The sequence below is a fragment of the Pantherophis guttatus genome, chromosome 4 (assembly GCF_059756535.1).
Source record: "Pantherophis guttatus breed Tessera chromosome 4, ASM5975653v1, whole genome shotgun sequence".
NCBI classification, from domain to species: Eukaryota; Metazoa; Chordata; class Lepidosauria; order Squamata; family Colubridae; genus Pantherophis; species Pantherophis guttatus.
In genome coordinates this window covers 28,114,854-28,134,524 of record NC_142066.1, presented here as the reverse complement: position 1 = coordinate 28,134,524, position 19,671 = coordinate 28,114,854, and the positions used below count along the sequence as shown (strand labels likewise).

The 19,671-nt window shown below is 43.3% G+C and overlaps 1 protein-coding gene across 3 annotated transcripts in view; it reads left to right on the top strand.

Annotated features, from left to right (window-relative positions):
• Positions 1 to 2,223: 2,223 nt before the first annotated feature.
• Positions 2,224 to 19,671, top strand: part of MAMSTR (MEF2 activating motif and SAP domain containing transcriptional regulator) — a 57,556-nt gene continuing 40,108 nt past the window's right edge. The window contains exons 1-5 of one of the 3 annotated variants that reach the window (XM_034419524.3): positions 2,344 to 2,435; positions 3,123 to 3,190; positions 3,689 to 3,806; positions 17,407 to 17,472; positions 18,577 to 18,635. In XM_034419524.3, coding sequence (XP_034275415.2) covers positions 3,752 to 3,806; positions 17,407 to 17,472; positions 18,577 to 18,635 — 180 coding nt within the window. In that variant the 5' untranslated portion in view covers positions 2,344 to 2,435; positions 3,123 to 3,190; positions 3,689 to 3,751. Of the gene's footprint in view, positions 2,436 to 2,600; positions 2,667 to 3,122; positions 3,191 to 3,688; positions 3,807 to 17,406; positions 17,473 to 18,576; positions 18,636 to 19,671 lie in introns of those variants that run through there. The other 2 variants (XM_034419525.3, XM_087891841.1) reach the window with 2 other exon arrangements.

Here is a 19,671-nt window from a genome sequence, read left to right as displayed (position 1 = left end):
CCCGGCATATGACCATAGGTGAAAGTCAGAAGCTTGAGCACGGCCCAGCCAGACTTCAGCAAGTTTCCCCCCACCCATTTCCACTAGGTTGAGATGCAGACATCAGTGGGTGGCATCCCAAAAGCTGTGGCTGCATGTGGACTTCTTTTATGCAATAAATGGGGAATCCAGGGGAGGGAGGGAGGGAGGGAGGGAGGGAGGGAGGGAGGGAGGGAGGAAGGAAGGAAGGAAGGAAGGAAGGAAGGAAGGAAGGAAGGAAGGAAGGAAGGAAGGATGGATGGATAGGGGAAAATGAAACTAACGGAGCAAAGAAACTTGCAAAGGTTTGGAAGCCATCAGTTCAGATTTATAGAAACTCCATTTAATATATTTTTTGAAAAGACAATTAAGGGAGAATAAAGTGAACCTGCTGAGGCTGGTCATCTGAGGCATCAGAGATGCCTCCAACCTCTCTGCCCAAATAATGAAAAGCCCAGCTATTAATAATGATCTCTCATCAAGATTAACTACCCTTAGAAATGAAATGAAATCAAAGTCACCTTTTGTTTTTTGTGATAGTCTCGCCTCCTGCTTTTGAAGAGTAGCCCGTGGCAAGCCATTCAAAAGCCAGAGACGGTTCTTAGGGTGAGGCAGCCACTTTGGTGAGGCACAGGGCCAGAGGCACCATGAAAAGCTTTATAATTTAATAGAGAATTAGTTCGGTGTTTTATGGCATGGAAGAAGCTATGAGAACTTTTATGACACAATTAGGCAAAAAGGGGGAAATTGGACTTTGCGCTGAGGGGATGTGGGCTCCGAGAGATGACTATTCCTCCACAGGATGCAAACATTGTATAAAAAGAGGTGTGGGTGGGAGATCCCTGAAAATGTCTTAAAGAAAATATTTTGCTTTCCTGACAATGAATTCTGATCTTTGAATATTCAATGAAGATGTAAACCACCCCAACGACAAGCAGAATCTTGTCGACTCAGAGATGAAATATCCCAAGCTTTTTCATTCCAAAATTGTTTCTTCTAAAGCAGCTATTAGGAAATCTTCCAAAAACTCTTAATTTAGATGAGAAATTATGCAATTAAACACCCCCTGGATAACACCATACACTTCTTCCCTGATTTGTAAGTTCCTTCTCAGGAAAGCCCTTCACCTCTGAAGAATTTTGTAAGGAACTCAGCAGTCTTTACATGTCTAAGGATGTAAATCCGAACCATTTCTGAGCAGGGACCCCTGGACATCTGCATGTGATCTCCAAGACTTTGGAGAAGAATTTTAAGAAAGGACTGTGGAAGAAAAAGGCCTCTGAGGAGGTGGGGACTAAAAATGGGGGACTAAAACTCACCTGGTGATTGGCTCAAAGTCACTCAGCCAACTTTCATGCCAAAGGTGGAACTAGAACTCACTTCTCCTGATTTCTATGCCAGCACCTTAACTACCAGAGCCATACTGGTTCTCTGGGAAAGGACCAGAAGCATTAAAGAGAGAGATGATTACTGGGAGTTTTGGATTTCATAAGAAAGGCTTGGCAAAGACAACATCAGATGCTAAGTTAGTTCAGACAGCCATGCTCCAGGAAGTGGTGGTGGTGGTAGGGGATGTCCATGAGTGTGATATTGCGGCTACTATAAAGACCAGTAAATATTGCCCTACCAAGTGGGGAGGGGGATGTCCATGAGTGTGATCTTGCAATTACTATAAAAACTAGTAAATATCGCCCTATCAGACACACCAGAGATAAACTTTTCTGGACTCCCTGGGAAAACAGTGCTGAAGGGAAGATAGGAATCCTCTCTCCCATCTTGTGCTCTGCCAATACATTGGCACCCATCTCCCATCACTCCCAGCCGAGGACCGAAGGCTCTCAGAAACTCTGGAGGTCCCAAGGCTGCATTGAGCCGTCTGTGGGGAGGGTGGACCCCGCGGGAGAGATGCGTCCTATTCCGCTGGGCTCCCCTCGGGCCAGCTCTCCCCGCGGAGCCTATGCAGAGAGCGGCCAGAGGGCGACTTCGGTAAGCGGCGGGGCTCCTCGGGCCCAGCGAAGGACGAGGGCGACTCGGAGGAGGAGGAAAGGGGGCCGTCCCGCTGAGCCAGCAGCGCGTTCCGGGTGTCGAGTGTCGCGGCAGGTGGCACCGGTGGGGAGAGGCGGAGGCGCGGGGCCATCTCAGCTGCCCGGGGCCGGGGAGGGGGGCTCGGTGGCGTCCGTCCGACCTCGGGCGCGGGGGGCAGCCGGGGGTGGGAGCAGAGCGCTCGGGCCAGCCTCTCTCCGCGCCGCCGGGCGCTGCCAGCCTCACCTGTCCAGCGAGCAGAGGCAGGAGCGCCCTCGCCCCCTCCTCCCGCCGCCGCCGACCGACCGACCCTCCCCGAGAAGCCGTCGGGGCGCCCCTTAAGCCAGCGGCAGCCACAGGAGAAGGAGGGCCGCGCTCTCTCGTCGATCATTCCGGTGAGCCGGGGCGCTTTCTCGGGGCAGGGGCTGCTGCAAGGTGGGCGCCCGGCGGGCACTCCTCGGGATCTCTAAATCCCCGCCGGGCTCTCCCGAAAGCCAGCGGAGACGCTGCCAGGCGGCCAAAACTGGCAGAGTCGTCGTCGTTTCCCATTAAGCTTTCCACCAGAAGCTCACCCGCTGGAGCCCACATCCCGTTAGTTTCTACCAGGGCAGGCAGAAACTCACCAGGTAAAGCCAGGTATCCTGCTAAGTTTCCACCAGGGCAGGCAGGAACTTACTGGGTGAAGCCCACTACTTCGTTTGCCATTCCTCCCCCACTTTCATGTGCCACTTCTTCCCTTGTTTTGCCCAGTGAAACCAATAAACCAGTTAAGGGAAATGTACTGGGGGAGAGAGGGGCTGTGATACCACAAAGCTGGAAAAAAAAAAGGTGGGGATTCCCTTTTAGTGAAACGTGTTGATTCATCTGATGGGGCAAATCTTGTATCATTCGTTTGATGTAGCCCCTTCCATGGGGGAGGGGGTGTGTGCCAGGCCATTGGCCCCATTGCCATCTCCTAAATGAGGCCTTGCTCCACCTGCTGCTTTTCTGCCAGTTGCGCAGCTGCTCAGTTGTGGTTTTGTCTTTGCCCCCACTGCCTCCACGGTATCCTTACAGCAACCTTTGCTTCTTTACCATTGCAGTTGTAACGGGGCATTTCTGGTTCTTTCCCCTGTCCCCTGTTGTTGGATCTGCACAACAATCTCAAGAGGTAGGCAACCAACTGAAAATATTTGTACAGAAGGGCTCAATTCAACATTTATAGGGAAATTGAGAATAATGATCATAAAAATTTTAAAAATTTGGAGTTCTCCCTTGGACTTCCGGCTTTGGGGAGATTTAAATGCCCATCACCCATTCTAAATCCAAATAATCTGCCCAACAATAAAAATTACAGGTATATGACCTCTGCTAAAAAAGATCCTACTGAAATTTCTGAGGAGATTAAGAACTCGTTGTCATTTTTTTTCTTTTAGATGATTCTCCTCCTCCTCTTCCTTTACCTCCTCCTCTCCTTCTCCTTCTCCTTCTCCTTCCTTTTTTTCTTCTTCTTCCTCTTCCTCCTCCTCCTTCTTCTTCCTCCTTCTCCTCTTCCCCGTCCCATTCTTCTTCTTTTTCATCTCTTCCTCCTCCTCTTCCTCCTCCTCCTAAACCACACCACCGTCTACTGCTACCACCTTCTCACTTTCTTTTTCTTTTCCCCTGCCAGTGTGGCCAAACATCAGTGAGGCCTACTTCACGTTGGGATCTGTAGCTCCGAAAGCAGCCAAAGATGACGCTTCTGGCATCTGAACAATCCATGCTCATTCGAAGAAGATTTCGTTCTGGTAGGTAGGACCAGCATTGGTGTGTCATTTGAAAAGACAGGAAGTGTTTTGTACTTTTTGGGTTGGAGGCCCAGCTATCCCAATCCCTTCCCTAATGGGACCCCCAGGCCTTTTTTCATTCTTTGCATCTTCATATCACAGATAATGAAACTATGCTTTTGCTTGACTTTTGGAGTTTGCTTGACTTTGTGCCTTTCTGAGGATTTGGGGTCACGATGTCCGTAGTATTTAAGCCTTAGTTTTACTTTTCCCCTTCCCCAGGCATCTCCTGCTCTATAAGAGAAAAATTTAGCCCAGCTTCTTCAACCTGATATGGTGGGGGTCTTCAGGAAGAGCAAATTAAATCATCAACATCCTGATATCATCACAATAATGCTGCAAATTATATATTCTCCAAATCGACTGGTGATCCACTTCCCAGAATTCCCAACTAGCACACAGTGGCTACTGTAAATCTAACTATTGATGGCTGATTGATTTAAATCAATGTTGCTCAACCTTGCAACTTTAAGATGTGTGCATTTCATCCTCCAGCATCCTGGCTGGGAAATTCTGGGAGCTGAACTCCACACATCTTAAACTTGACAGAGTTGAGAAACACTGGCTTAAACCCTTATACCTATGCAAGATACAAGAAAAGCAGTGTAAGTCAGACCCCCTCTATTAGTTCTTTTGCCTGCTGTTTTCTTGGTTGTTTCCTGCTGCTTTTATGTTGCAAAATTTATGTTATAAATATACTTTATATTTTATTACACCGGGAAATGCACTGTAAAGCTCAGTAGCAAAAGGTCAGAGGACCAATTTGTGGCATCTCCAGGTAGGGCTGGACAAAGTTCTGCTCCAAATTCTGCAAAGTTGCAATTCCAGTCTGGATTAAAAAAAAATTTGATCTAGAAAGGTCAGTGGTTTCATCTGACCTAAAGCGGCTTCTTAATGATTTAAAAATCTCCATCCCCCAACACTTAATTAGAGCCAACTTTTGCCTTGTGGCATATTTAGAAGTATTCTAATAAATGTGGAGTAATATGTTCATACAATTTAACCATTTCATGGATGACAAGATTAAGATTTTCCAACAGAATTCCAATATAATGCCTGTGTTGTAAAGTTGCTATAGGAAGACTGTAGAAAAGTCCGTGGTTGTAAGAGAGAAGCCAAGGACCAGGATTTCCATGTCAACTACCAATAACCAGTGAGCGTCTCCAAAACCATGAAGTGAAGGGAAAATAATCTATTAAAATATGGGAAAGATGGGAAGAAGAGAAGTGATGGTTTTAAACTGCTTTCATTTAATAAATAACTATAATAGGAAATCAAATGCCAATAAAGTGTAGTCAAGTGTTTAATATGACTTCAGCTAGTTTGCAATAAAGATTGTTATTGAACTTCACCCTGATAAATGTGTGAGAGATTTTGGCTGAGTTTGATTCTAGCAGCCCTGCAAAGTTAAGCATTGAAGATTTGCAGTCATATCCAAGTCCGGGGATCCTTGACAGCAGTGATGGTTATGTTCTTGATCCAAAGGTATCCCAACTCACTCATCCACCACCATCCACATACATATACATAAGCCATATATTATTATGGATTTATGCATGTTCACGTTTCAATTCAAAAGTCAAAATGACATCTCATAGACAATCCAGGAATCAAGACTGCACATGTCCTTTCCTGGTTGATTATTTGTAATATGGCACAGAACAAAAAGTACTAAGAAAATGGTAGCTCACTTCTGTCAGTCAGTTGCCTACTTAAAGCACAGGCTGGCCTTGAATTTGAATATATTGATGGTATAACTGCACCTCTGTTTATTCCCTATGTTAGAACCCTCTTCCATCCTGAATTAAGCCAAGTTGAGCCATCATGAATTGCATTTAATGAAAATGGAGATGGAGGAGGAAAAAAAGAGAGCAATCCATGTATTTATGGATTGCCCATAAGAGACTTTTGAATGTAGAGGGTGGAGGGAAGGCTGGAAAAGGGAAAAGACTCATCACCTTTCATTTTCAAAAATCTCACCTCTAATAATTGCTCTACAGCAGTGTTTTTCAATCTTGGCCACTTTGCCTGACTAGGTGGCTCAGTGGCTAAGACACTGAGCTTGTCAATCAGAAAGTTCGGCAGTTCGAATCCCTAGTACAGGTCTCCTGCGTGAGCAGGGGATTGGACTAGATAACCTCCAAGGTCAGTAGTGGGATTCAAATCCTGCTACAGGTGCGTGACGCTTCTGTGCATGTGCAGAGACATCCGGGGGGGGTAGGTAGAACCTCCTGCTGCCGCCGCTACCAGTTTGCCCAAACTGGAGCAAACCGGTAGCAACCCACCACTGTCCAAGGTCCCTTCCAACTCTGTTACTGTAATTATAATATGTGTGGTCTTTAACTCCCAGCATTCCCCAACGAGCATGCTGGTTGGGGGATGCTGGGAATTGAAGTCCACACATCTTAAAATGGCCAGGATTGAAAAATATTGGTTCTGAGTTTAATTTGGCAGTTGGCTCCTGGTATGCCTCAAGCAGAATAGGGGTCTGCCTTGGTTCTCAAACCTAAGGATTTTCTTCAGAATATTTTTAAAAAAAAAATATTCACAATGACTTTTTAAGCCCCCCTTTACCAGCTGTGATGGAACACATAGGTGACCTTGAGAAAAGGGGAGAAAAAGGTAGGAAACAATCAGAGAAGAGGGGAAGGAGCCCGCTGTCACTAAATGGCCAAATTAATGAAACTAAGGAAGGAGAATCCACCCTCACGGAGCAAGCAGTTAAATGGTATTTGTACTTTCAGATTTGCAAGGGTCTGTTAATAGAATCTTACAATAAAATAGATTTATCTCATTTAACCGTGATTCCTATCTGGTTTACCTGGGAGGTCTGACTTTCCTGTTGGGTTGGCCCATCTCTACTGATAAGAAATAGGGTGTCTCCAAGAGCAGGGTTTGTGCATAAACTTCTGGATGGTCTTCATTGATGGTGCCCACTCTGCTGCTGTTTAGAAGAGCTGTGGAGATCTGGCTCTTCATCCAGTGAGAGAGACTGGCACCCTTTACTTTTCTATCATTAGGTTTTATTGATTTTATTGTAATTTCTTTGATTGTTATGAGCCACCCAGGGTCGTTGACAGTTAAGCAGCATATCGGTGTAATAAATTATTATTACTAACATCATCACTTTTCTTTTTGTGCCTTCAAGTCAGTAGTAACTCTTTGTGTTCCCCTGGACGGGTCCCTTCAGTTTTCTTGGCAAGACTTTCAGAAGTAGTTTGCCCTTGCCTGCTTCCTACAGCAGAGAGACAATGACTGGTTCAAGGTTACCCAGATGGCTTTGTACCTAAAGTAGGACTAGAAATAATGGTCTCTAAATTTCTAGCCTGGTACCTTAACCATTACAATTTAGATGGCCTGTTGTAGAATTACACTGTCCTTCTCTGTAGTAATGACCGGAACATGGACAACAGTAATAAATCAGATAGGAGTAGCAAAAGGGATATAAGCAGCAGATTGTCCAGCATAGGACATACCGTACAGACAGACCTCAATTTATGACTGTAATTGGGACTGGAAATCCAGTCATAAGTCATTATGGTGGCAAGTCAAGGCACCCCACAAGATCAGGAATAATTTTCCGGCCTTTTCGTGGCAGTCATTAAGCAAATGCCATGGTCATCAAGCAAACCCATTCATTTGAATGGATGTTTTTAGACAAAATTTGACCCCCAAAAAAGTGCCAGAAACTGGCAAAAAACATGGCGAATCCAGTCACATGATTATGGAATAACATAGCAGATGGTGAAGCTGACTTGCCTGATATATGGTCATGTGACCATGGGGGGGCATCGTGTCTATTTAGCACAGCAGATAGTGCTTTAAGGGCCATAAAGGGCCATTTCATGATGGTCATACCTTCACACAATCTAAAACAACTGGTCATATGTTGAGGACTACCTTTAATTAGGATAATCAAGTATTCGAGGTGCCTAATAAAATCAAAGAAGTAGAACATACACATTTAAACCAATATAATATCATTCTAATTGCAAGAAACCTTAGTTTTATGGCCCAGCGCTGCTCGTGAATGATACCTGGTTTCTTGCGGTCATTGTCTTTAGGCCCAAACTCCTAAAAATTCAACCTACTTCTGGATATTTCTTACTTACTGTAAAGTAGCAATGTATTGAATCTTGTGTGCCTCCCCATTTATGGTAAAGTATTCTTCAGAATTATTCCACACATTTTATTTTTACAGTATTGCCAAAGTTTCTGACATGTCTCCACGAAAAGATGTTGTTTAAATGCAAAGTCAGGCACTTGCCAGCTTTCGGGTACTCTGGATTATAAAACTTAATGGCACTATAGCATTATCCCAATAGAATATCTGTAGCTCAGGGTTGAACTGTGGAATTTTTGGCAGTCCCTGAGCCTGGTTGCTTGCTTGTAGACGTTTCATTACCCAACTAGGCAACTTCATCAGTGCAAGGGAGTGTGTGGTTAGTTGTTCAAAAGAGACAATTAAAAAAAAAAGATTCTAAAAGAGACGATTAAAAAAAACTTTGAAGAAAACAGTTTAGAGCACATGCCCTCCAGCAACCCACATTCAGATAAGGAATGATCAAAAACCATCAGGCAAAAAACAATACTCCACATACCCACCAAAACTGGCAGTTTTCAATTGTACACGATTATTCTACTTCCAAAATCCTAGAAACACATGTACAGCTAATTTTGATGCAAACATTTGTTCATGCTGATCCGTTAACTGATTGCTAAGAAGCTAGATGATTGCTCCTCTAAATTTTCTTCCATGGCTTGACAAACGTCGTGAAAATGAGAATGTAGGATGCAATTGAATGCTTCTTTGGTCAGATACCTGGAACTCTGCAATTAATCCCCACCTGTGTCCTATATGAAGGGGCTCTCTCATACTGCATATTCTGTGGGTATCACCCACCACCCCAGCCCTTACAGCCTCTGGCCTGGGAATCAGGGCATCTTGTATTTCCATCCTTTTAAATAAATAGCTAGTGGCGTCACCCCAGCTGTTGCTGACAACAGGAGAAATGCCAGCCAAGCAGGGGGCACAGGAATAGAAAGTTGCTTAGAGCAATCCCACCCTCCAGAGATATGACGTGCCTGCTCTTGGAGGATGGGCAAGGGGGGCTCACCTATCTCAGCCACCCCTGCAGTATTTTTCCTTTGCCCAAGGATTACCCTTGCCAGGACAGGGAGCCATTGTCCCCAGAAGGAGGGTACAGTATGGGGATTTCAACGCACAGAGCGACTTTTCAAAAGAAGAGTTCTCAAATGCCTTTTGATTTCATACCTAGCGAGTTGAGTTCAGGTTTCCATGCCAGGTCAGTCATTGAATTTCTGAAAGATTGCCAACCAGAATGTGGAGCAGCAGCATTCTGTTGCACCAAAGGGTAAGACTAGCCTCAATGGGTAGAGTGAGACATGCAGGGAAACAGATGTTGGCTAACCTTTAGGAAAAATGAAAGCTGTTCCGTAATAGAAGAGACTTTCTTCGGGAGGTAGAAGTTTCCTACTCTGGAGCTAGTTCAGCAGAAAGTGGACGCCTCTGGCTATAATGCCTTGGCAACCACTTCCCAGCAGCGAACAAGAGTTAGTTTAGGTCATCTTAAAGATCATCTAAACCTGTGTTTCCCAACTTCGGGGAGGGGGCGACATTTTAAGATGTGTGTTTCAATTCCAGAATTCTCCAGCCAGCCAAACCAACTTCTGGAAGTTGGTTTGCACATCTTAAACGTTCCCAAGGTTGGAAAATATTGGTTTAGGTGATCTCCAAGATGCCTTCCATCTGAATTTGCCTTCCAGTAATCTCTGTGCCAGAAATATGATAAGCAAAAAAGGCCATTGATGGTCTGTTTTCCTTCCTGAGTTTGGAACAATCCATGGCCTTTTCTTTCCAGGGTCAGAGTTCAAATCAGCTGTCCCAAGAAACAAGACAGCTGGGGAGATATTTGAATTAAAAATGACAGTTATGATTCTGTCTTCATAGTTGATTATAGGAATTGCAATTCTGTACCTATACTGTATTAAGAATTCTGGCTGAAATTCCATCTTAAATCTCTAGAGGCTGAAATCTCAAAGGATTTGGATTAGAGAAATGCCAAATGCTTCATGTCGTCTTGATCCATCAGTGGTGTTGTGTTGTGAGGAGCAGAATATAGTTTTTGACTAGAGTCAATTCCAGTGTCCTCCCATGGACGGTGCCAAGAAGTCTTACAAGTGTCCCCACTTCAGTTCCCTTTCCTAAATTAGCAGCATTTGCATGTACTGTTATAGCAATCTTCATCTATCATTATTTAATCCTTATATTTTTAATTGTTCTTGTATTTATAATTTTTTTATATATTTCTATTTTTATTACATTGTAAGTGGCCAGAGTCACAATGGACAGCGAGATGGATAGCATATAAATTTAATAAATAAAATGTATTTATTTTTTGAAAAAAAATATATAACATTGGCTTGTGAAAGATAAGCACTGTTGTATTTACTTGTGGAACTGGTAGGATTGTGGGTTTTTCGTGATTTTTCATTCATTTGATATTTCCCTATGGATATTTGGGAAAACTCACATGTTAAGAAGCATATGCTGCTGTAGTACATGTTGAGAAACACAGGTCTTCTCTTAATGGTAGTGGATGAAAGAGATAAATGCAGAAAGAACAAGAAATATCCAAAATTTGCTCTAGTGATTTTCATTGCTACCCTCAGCTTTTTCGTGCCTGTTCCCAATGTAAGTGCAAACCAACAATACATCATTCCATTCTATCTTAAGCAAGTGATTTTCAGCAGAGACTAAAAAGTTGTGTCATTGGATCATCTCCATACATTTTAGGTATGCCAAGGAGATGCACTTGATCCCTGGGAATTCAATCTGTAAGGCGGGAAGTCCATCTGTTGTCTTTGAGGTGCACCATATGGCTGGCCCATCCATGCAGGTGTCTTAAATGATCTCGCCATTGCCCCCTTAGGCTGACATATTTCTTTTCTTGGGGAATGACCATAAGGAACAATTTTGTGCATTCATTATTCATCAGCTCTTTTACATAAACCAAGCTTATCTTGTTAGCAAACTCAATTGCCCATCCAATCCTCTACGGCAGGGTGTCCAACCTTGGCAACTTTAAGACTTGTGGACTTCAACTGGTTGGCTGAGGAATTCTGAGAGTTGAAGTCCATAACACATAAAACATAGTATAGACCATGGGTGTCAAACTCACTGTGTCATGTTGCCGTCACGTGACTTTCGTGACATTTTTCCCGTTCGCGGAGCTGGGGTGGGCGTGGCCTGTGTGTGATGCATCCACCCTGTGGGCTGCGCAAGTTTGACACCCTTGGCATAGACCAGGGGTCAGCAACCTGAGGCTCCGGAGCCACATACGGCTCTTTGGGCCCTCTGCTGTGGCTCCCTGTTGGGCAATCCCACCACTGGCTGGTTCCACCCATCGCCCTCCCCTCCCAGTCACTCCTCGCCTAGCCTGAGAAGGTAAGGGTGGCCTGGCCTAACTTCCCTTTTTAATTGTAAATTTTAAATCTGTTTTACAATTTTAGGGGTATTTTAATCTGTTCCGGGCCAAACTATTTAATTGGGTTTTATATTGTTTTTTAAATTTTGTAGTCTGTATGTTTTATCTTTTTGGCTGTTCACCGCCCTGAGTCCTTCAGGAGTAGGGTGGTATATAAATCTAATAAAATGAAAATGAAAAATGAAAGGGTGACAGCGGGGGATGGAGAAGCGGCCAGGGCAGAGATAGAGAGACACAGAGAGAGAGGGAGAGAAAGGGGGGAGGGAGGGGAGAGAGAGATATGTCAAAAGGGTTTTGCGGTTCCTGGTGTTTTTTAACAAGTGGTTCTCTGCCCTAATGACCGGCTGGGTAGGCATGGCTGGGGGGGGGTCATGTGACTGGTGGAAGTGAGTGACATCAAGTTGGCCACGCCCACCCAGGTTTTGTGGCTCCCGGTGTTTTCTTTTCTATGGGAAATTGGTCCAAATGGGTCTTTGAGTGCTTAAGGTTGCAAACCTCTGGCATAGACTACATGAGCAGAATTTCTTGTGCAATTCTAAAACTCTCCTCTTGTTTTTCATTAGGAGGTTCATTCACAAGCAATCATGCATTTATTTTGTAAAAACTGGAGAGGGGGGTTGATGATACAGACTAGCTCCATAAGATTCATTCAATTGTAGTAATTTTTTAGCCAAAGCACACTACTATAATTCTTATTTTCTTCAGTACTGATTTTAATCTAATCATCTAGTAGCACTTTGAGATTTTCCATTTCAGTTCCATTTTCTGGGTGTGCCTGAAAGAGCGAGAGTGCGTATTGTACGTGTGAAGGCGTGCACGCACTTGTGTCTATGTTTTGCTCAAGCTGTTGTATTTTTCCTTTCTAGCTGTATCATTGACAGCTGATGATCCTTGATGGCATTTGCCAGTATTCCAACCAGTCTTATTTTATTTAATGACAACAATCCTAGAACCCAAAGAAATAGTTTCAGAGGAACTGTGTTGCTTTATCATCCAAACTTTATCTATTTAAAACAATTCTATATCTGTTTCCTTGCTTTTAAAAAAAGGAAACAGTTCATGGTAAAATTCAAGCAATCAATGGAGTAGTTTTTAAGCATCAAAAACCCAGATGTAATAATAATAATACTAACAGTAACAGAGTTGGAAGGAACCTTGAAGGTCATCTAGTCCAAACCCCCATGTAGCTTACAATGTCCAATAGCATGCTTGCTGTATTACAGCTTTTCTTGATTTCTTAAAGAAGGGTTCCTGCTTCCAACTTTGGCAATCTTGTTTCTCAAGATTGGCCGTTTCCTGGTATGCAGACTTCAACTCCCAGAATTTCAAAGCCAGCATAGCCATTGCTGAGAATTTGGGGAGTTGAAATCCACTCACCTTGAATTTGCCAAGGTTGGAAAATTCTAGGCAAGTTAAGAGATTTTAACAGAATAACAGAACAGTCCAATCTCTTCTTAAAAACCTCCAGTGTTGGAGCGCTCACAACTTCTGGAGGCAAGTCATTTCACTGATTAATTGTTCTAATGGTCAGGAAATTTCTCCTTAGTTCTAGGCTGGTTCTCTCCTTGATTAGTTTCCATCCATTTCTTCTTGTCCTGACTTCAGGTGCTTTGTGGCAGCCCCTGAGATATTGGAACCCTGCTATCATGTCACCCCTAGTCCTTCTTTTCATTAAACTAGACATACCATTCATATGTTTTAGCCTCGAGTCCAGTCCCTCAATCATCTTTGCTGCTGTTCTCTGCACTCTTTCTAGTCTCAAAATCTTTTTTATGTTGTAGCGACCAAAACTGGATGTAATATTCCAAATGTGGTTTTACCACAGTGGTATCCACGTTCTGGATTCTATCTCCCTGTTAACGCAGCCTAGGACTGAATTAGTTTTTTTGGCAGCTGCAGCGCACTGATTTATTTAAGTGATTGTCCACTAGGATTCTAAGATCTCTCTCATAATTAGTACTATTGAGCCAGATACCACCTATTCTATACCTATGCATTTAGTTTTTCTTGTCTAAAACCTTACTTTTCTTACCATCGAATTTCATTTTGTTAGATAGGATCCAGTGTTCAAGTCTGTCAAGATCCTTTTGTATCTTGAACCTATTTTCTGGAGTAATGGCTATTCCTGCTAGCTTGGTGTCATCTGCAAAGTTGATGAATTCCCCTTCTATCCCCACATCTAAATCATTGATGAAGATATTGAAGAGTACTGGGCCTAAGACAGAGCCTTGAGGTTCCCGACTGCATACTTCCCACCAGATAGATGTAATTCCATTAAGGACCACACATTGGGTGTCGATTGATCAGCCAGTTACAAATCCATTTGGTGGTGAGGCTATCTAACTCACATTTTTTTATCTTATCAAGTAGTAGGTTGGGGTCTACTTATCAGATGCCTTACTGAAGTCCAAACGAATTATATCTGCAGTGTTTCACTAGTTCATTAATTTTGTCACTTTGTCAAAGAATGCAATAAGATTTGTCTGGCATGATCTGTTTTTGACAAACTAATGTTGACTTTTGGTTATGACTTCATTTGCCTCTAGGTGTTTGTAGATTCATTGCTTGATTATCTTTTCCAGAATCTTCCCACGCATTGATGTCAGATAGATAGGTCTATAGTTTCTTGGTTCCATTGTTTTTCCCATTTTGAAGATGGGAACTGCACCAGCCTTTTTCCAGTCCTTTAGTCATTCCTTGGTGCTCCAGGATCTTTGAAAGATGTGGTTCAGTGGTTCTGAGATCACTGGGATCATTTTGAATTCATATTATAGAAAGCTAAATTGATAGTTGCAGACAACATCAATGGATCCATTTGTGGTGTCACTTTTCGCCCATCATCAAATAGCAGCTTTGCCTGTTCCCTTTTACCAAATCCACATTCTGCATTGTTCATATTCATTCTCCGACCCGTTCTCTCCCTTTATGTCTTTTAGAAAGCTCAAGCACAGTAATGGGATTCAAATCCTGTTGCTACCGGTTTGCTCGTGGGCGCGTACTTGCACGTGTGTGCAACACTTCTGTGCATGCGCATGCGCAGAGACGTCCGGGTGGGTGGGCGGAGCCTCCCGCCACTACCGGTTCGCCTGATCCAGGGTGAACTGGTAGCAACTCACCACTAGTCAACTAGATATGTCCAAAAAAGTCAAGATGGCAATCTGGACTGCATGATTGAATTTATGATGCACACACAAAGAGTGGGCCTTTGTTCATGTAGTCTGGATCTCCACCTTCACTTTAACTGTGGCACAATAGATATAAATAAAAAATTACAAAGAAAAAGCAGAGCAACATCCCATATTTCAGGTAATGTACTTTGTTCCTTGCTACTTTGTGGTTTGAGAGCAAGAGGTACAAGAGATGACAGAAAACCAAAAGTTATCAATGTTAATACTTTTATTATGAGTTTACAGTAATAGAATCTTGTATGTCTGGATATGCTTTCCCCCCTTCCTCTTTTAGTCTCCGTGAAAATTAGGGAGGGTTAGTTTTCTCAAATTACATTTCTGCCTGAGACTCAAATTTCTCATATCTGTCTGTTGTCTTCTTTGTGCCTCTTTCTCCTATCCCTCAAGGTTATTCCTATTTCCTGTTTAGAGAAAGGGACTGTCTTCCTTATTAAACCTAGTCATTCTATGGGGGTCTTTGGGGGTGTGATGATTGGGTAGTGGAATGGCCAGTCAAAGTAGACATGATAGAAGAAAGAGGAAATTGTGAAATGGGAACTTTTCAGGTGTAAGTGGAAGGACGGGTTTGAGAAAGGCTTAGAATCTAGTCTAATATTTTAATTAAGTATATACTTATGAGGAAGCAGGGAGACCTACTAGGCCCAAAACGGTGCATGGGGAGGGGGGGTGCAGCACAGCCCCTCCCCATGGCCCGTTTTTAGTCCCAGGAGGCTGCAGGGAGGCATACTTGGTTCAAAACGGGGGGGGGCTGCAGCCCATTTTTGCTCCCAGGGGGGTGCAGGAAGCCGAGTGCTACCTGTCACACCCCCTGGCCACGCCCACCATGGCATGCCCACCCAGCCAGTCAGTAGGGCAGAGAAATTATTGTTGTTGTTACATTATTTGAATCCCACCACTGTTTATCTCCAGAACAACCCTGCGAGATAGGCTGGACCGAGAAAGAGCGCCTGATCTAAAATCATCCAGGAAGCTTCTATGACAGAAAGGGAACTAGATCCTGCCTTTCCCTGCTCTTGACCCTATATCTTGACCACTACAATACACTGGCCTCTCCCTTCTAGCCTAGAAAATACTTCCATCTGTCTAGCAGGCAGAGTTCGAAATATATTTAACTAGGCCCAGACTGAGTGGAATCAAGTGATAAACCATTTCAAGCTATTTAAGAAAAGTCAATTGTTTAAGTGTTAATCAAGGGCTGTGCTTTCCTATATCTTCCCCATGTTCCCTGGACATAAAGAGATAAAGGGGATGGGGAAGAAAGGAGCATCTAACCCAGTGGTGGGTTTCAAATTTTTTTACTACCGGTTCTGTGGGTGTGGCTTGGTGGGCGTGGCATGGTTTGGTGGGAGTGGCTTGGTGGGCGTGGCAGAGGAAGGATACTGTAAAATCTCCATTCCCACCCCATTCCAGGGGAAGGTTACTGCAAAACGCCCATTTCCTCCTGATCAGCTGGGACTTGGGAGGCAGAGAATAGATGGGAGTGGGGCCAGTCAGAATTTTTACTACCGGTTCTCCAAACTACTCAAAATGTCTGCTACCCGTTCTCCAGAATTGGTCAGAACCTGCTGAAACTCACCTCTGGTCTAACCAGGACAGGGCTTAAGGGAACAACAAGGCAAATGCTGTAGATCCCATAGAGTTGTCTTAGACTTCTCTGAATTGGTTTAGTTTGAAAAGAGCGTAAGGAAAAGACAGCCACAATTAGAAGGGCATTGGCCTTGTGGTGGAGAATCAGTGGAAACCAGGGCAACGAAGATCTGTACGATTATGGGGCCCAGTTTAACCTCTGTGTTAAACGGAAAGACCTTGGATCTGCAGATCTCCATTGTCCTTGTCCTCCCACATGCCCTATTTTAATGCTTAGCGCTAGCAGAAGCATTACCATGGAAGATTTATATCGGAGGAACATGGTGCAAGCAAAACAGGGCCTCTGGAGTATTACTTCCCACCCACCTCCATCCCTGCCAGGGTCGAAGTCTCTCTGCTGGCTGGCAGATGGATGCCTCAATTACATCTTCGCCCCACTTGGACAGCTGTCGAAGGAGATTAAATACGGCTCTCATCGTGAACTTGTTTCCACTCGCTTCTTTTGATTTGTCTGTTTAATTTTTGCTTTTAAAATATTAAGTAGTGCTGAGTAACCTCACTTCAGCTCCATTTAGAAGGGGATTATTACAAGCCTGCCATGTGAGCCTTGGGGAGGGGGAAAATTGCCTCCCACCTTGTTAGTTTGATGCATGCATCCTGAAGATGCTGTGCCTGGGCACCTTTGCATAATATCTCTAGCTTTTACCCTGGAGGGAAGCCACAATGGCCCAATTGAGTTGCATTCAGCATAATTTATTTAAAAGAATCTTCTCTGCCAGCCATACTCTAATCAGACAGCAGATGTGGGGAGAAGGCTGAATACATGTATGCACAATAGCAGAACAATCTCTGTTTTACATTCTGAGCTGAACTTCGGGGGAAAATAATCCTCAATTTTGTAACGCAGCTGAATATTTGCCAGGAGGAATAGCTTGTTCTTTTAAAGCAGGTGTGTCCAACCTTGGCAACTTAAAGACCTCTGGACTTAAATTCCCAGAATTCCCCAGCCTGCCACAAGTCTTAAAGTTGCCAAGGTTGGACCCTCTTGCTTTAAACACTGCCAATATAATTTATAACACTCATTGACACATTACGTCATCATCACTATTCTCGAATCTGTTGCTGTGGGGGCTTGTGGCACTGTTGCTGTGGGGTTTTGTGGGGTGAGTTTTCAGCGAGTTTGATTTTAGAATGTGCATTTCACTTTATGCTTCCATGTGCCCCTCGGCTGATGCTACCCATCATTGTCATGATGCATTCCTTGTGGCCTCTCTGCAGTGCTCCAAATGCGAATGCAGCATCGGAGGTCCCAAGAACAGCTCTCCGAACGACACTTAATTCCAGGTGAGTCTCGTAAAAAGCCAAAAGAATCAGATGGCAAACAAGATGCGGGAGGAGAGGAGTGGATGCCTGGGAAAAGAGTTGGCACCAACATCAGAATATTAATGGAGAAAGCTTTCCTGCCATAAAGGGAAAGCTGCACCTTTTGAATTTCTGTACAGTGTATGTAGTCCTCCACTTACAACTGGTCACTTAGTAACTATTCAAAGTTATGAGCAGCCTACCTGAGAGCTACCTAGGACCAGTGTTCGAAGTTACAACAGCCAGGCTCACCTTCCTGGATCAAATGACTGAATTTCAGGCACTTGGCTGCTGGACAGCATTTACAATCATTTGCAACCTTCAACAATTATGTGGTCATGTTTTACGTTGTTTTGCTGAAAACTCTAGTTACTTCCAGTTTTTGGCAAAATTGCACCTATAGTGAACGATTGGTTTGCTTAACGATCATGGCATTTGCTTAGCAACTGCCACAAAAAAGTTTGTAAAATCAGGTCAATGACATAATCAATCTGTTTTACAACCATCACAAATTACAGACATAATGGGCAATCAGGAATCAAATTCCTTGCTTAAATACCTTGATTTCTGGGGGATACCCAGACTTCAGTTAACCAAATCAGGAGAAAAGTTACAATTCAACATTTGCTTTGATTTCTGCAATGGAAGCACCAAAGTGCATCTCTCCTACCAAGAGCCATAACAACAGCTTGATCCAAAATGGCTAACAGCATAAATACTAAATGGATGGAAGGGTCTCCTTTTTGGCATGCATAATAAGGAAGGAGTTTTTTTTACAAATGACATTTTAAAAGAGAATCCCCAAAACTATCATTTCTGTGCCAGATAGTAGATTTTGTAATCAAGTGGAATAAAATACCAAGCCTAAATAACGTAGCAAGTTCAAACAATTTCATAGTTGAGAATACAAAAGTGGATTGGCTGAAAACATGTCAAAAGACTCAGCTAAGGGTTGTGTCCAGGTCTCTCCATTTTAGTATTAGGCTACCCCTACATGTTCTCCTAAACTAGGGGGAAGTGTAGTGATGATTGGCAGAACGCTTCAGCTAGGGCTTATCTGATATTTTTTCCTTTTTACTCCTCCAGGGCTCAGCAAATCCCTCCCAACTTTCTCGCAGCCTAGTAGGACACAAGGGCAGACCAGGGTGAGTATAAATGGGATTTGAGAATTTTAGCAGCATGAAACAATCACAGGGGTTGCCCTGGCATGCTATTTGGACAGTCCACTTTCAAGAGTTGGGCTGGCTGTCAATAAGAATGGCAGCTAAGTAGAGATCCATGTTCTGCATCATCCATTATCCATAACTGCTGGCTTGCCTCAAAATGTACATAAGTTTCTCAAGCTCTGTCCCCTTTCCCACCATCATAGTGAACCGGATAGGACAGGCAGAAAAACAGAAACTGATATATACTGATTTAGGCCATTGGCTCATCTTGCTAAATATGTTTATTTCCAACTTTTCCAATTGAATGCTTTCCAAATGCAATGAATATGCATCCACAAGCTGAAGCCTTCCAAGGCAAGATGGTTGTCCTGTAGTATCACTACTCTAAATTGCTATTGTGATCAACAGTGCATTTCCAAAGTTTAAGACACGGGGAGGTGGTATATGGTACTTATGGGTTGGAAATACATGTAGAATAGAATAGAATAGAATAGAATAGAATAGAATAGAATAGAATAGAATTCTTTATTGGCCAAGTGTGATTGGACACACAAGGAATTTGTCTTGGTGCATACTCTCTCAGAGTACATAAAAGAAAAGATACATTAATCAAGAATCATAAGGTACAACACTTAATGATAGTCATAGGGAAACAGTCAATATAAATCGTAAGGATACCAGCAACAAGGTTACAGTCATACAGTCATAAGTGGGAGGAGGTGGGTAATAGGAACAACGAGAAGATTAATAGTAATGCAGACTTAGTAACTAATTTGACAGTGTTGAGGGAATTATTTGTTTAGCAGAGTGATGGCGTTTGGGAAAAAACTGTTCTTGTGTCTAATTGTTCTGGTGTGCAGTGCTCTATAGCATCATTTTGAGGGTAGGAGTTGAAACAGTTTATGTCCAGGATGCGAGTGATCTGTAAATATTTTCACAGCCCTCTTTTTCACTCGTGTAGTATACAGGTCCTCAATGTACTCTCCTATATCCAAAACCTATCTCATTAAGTTTC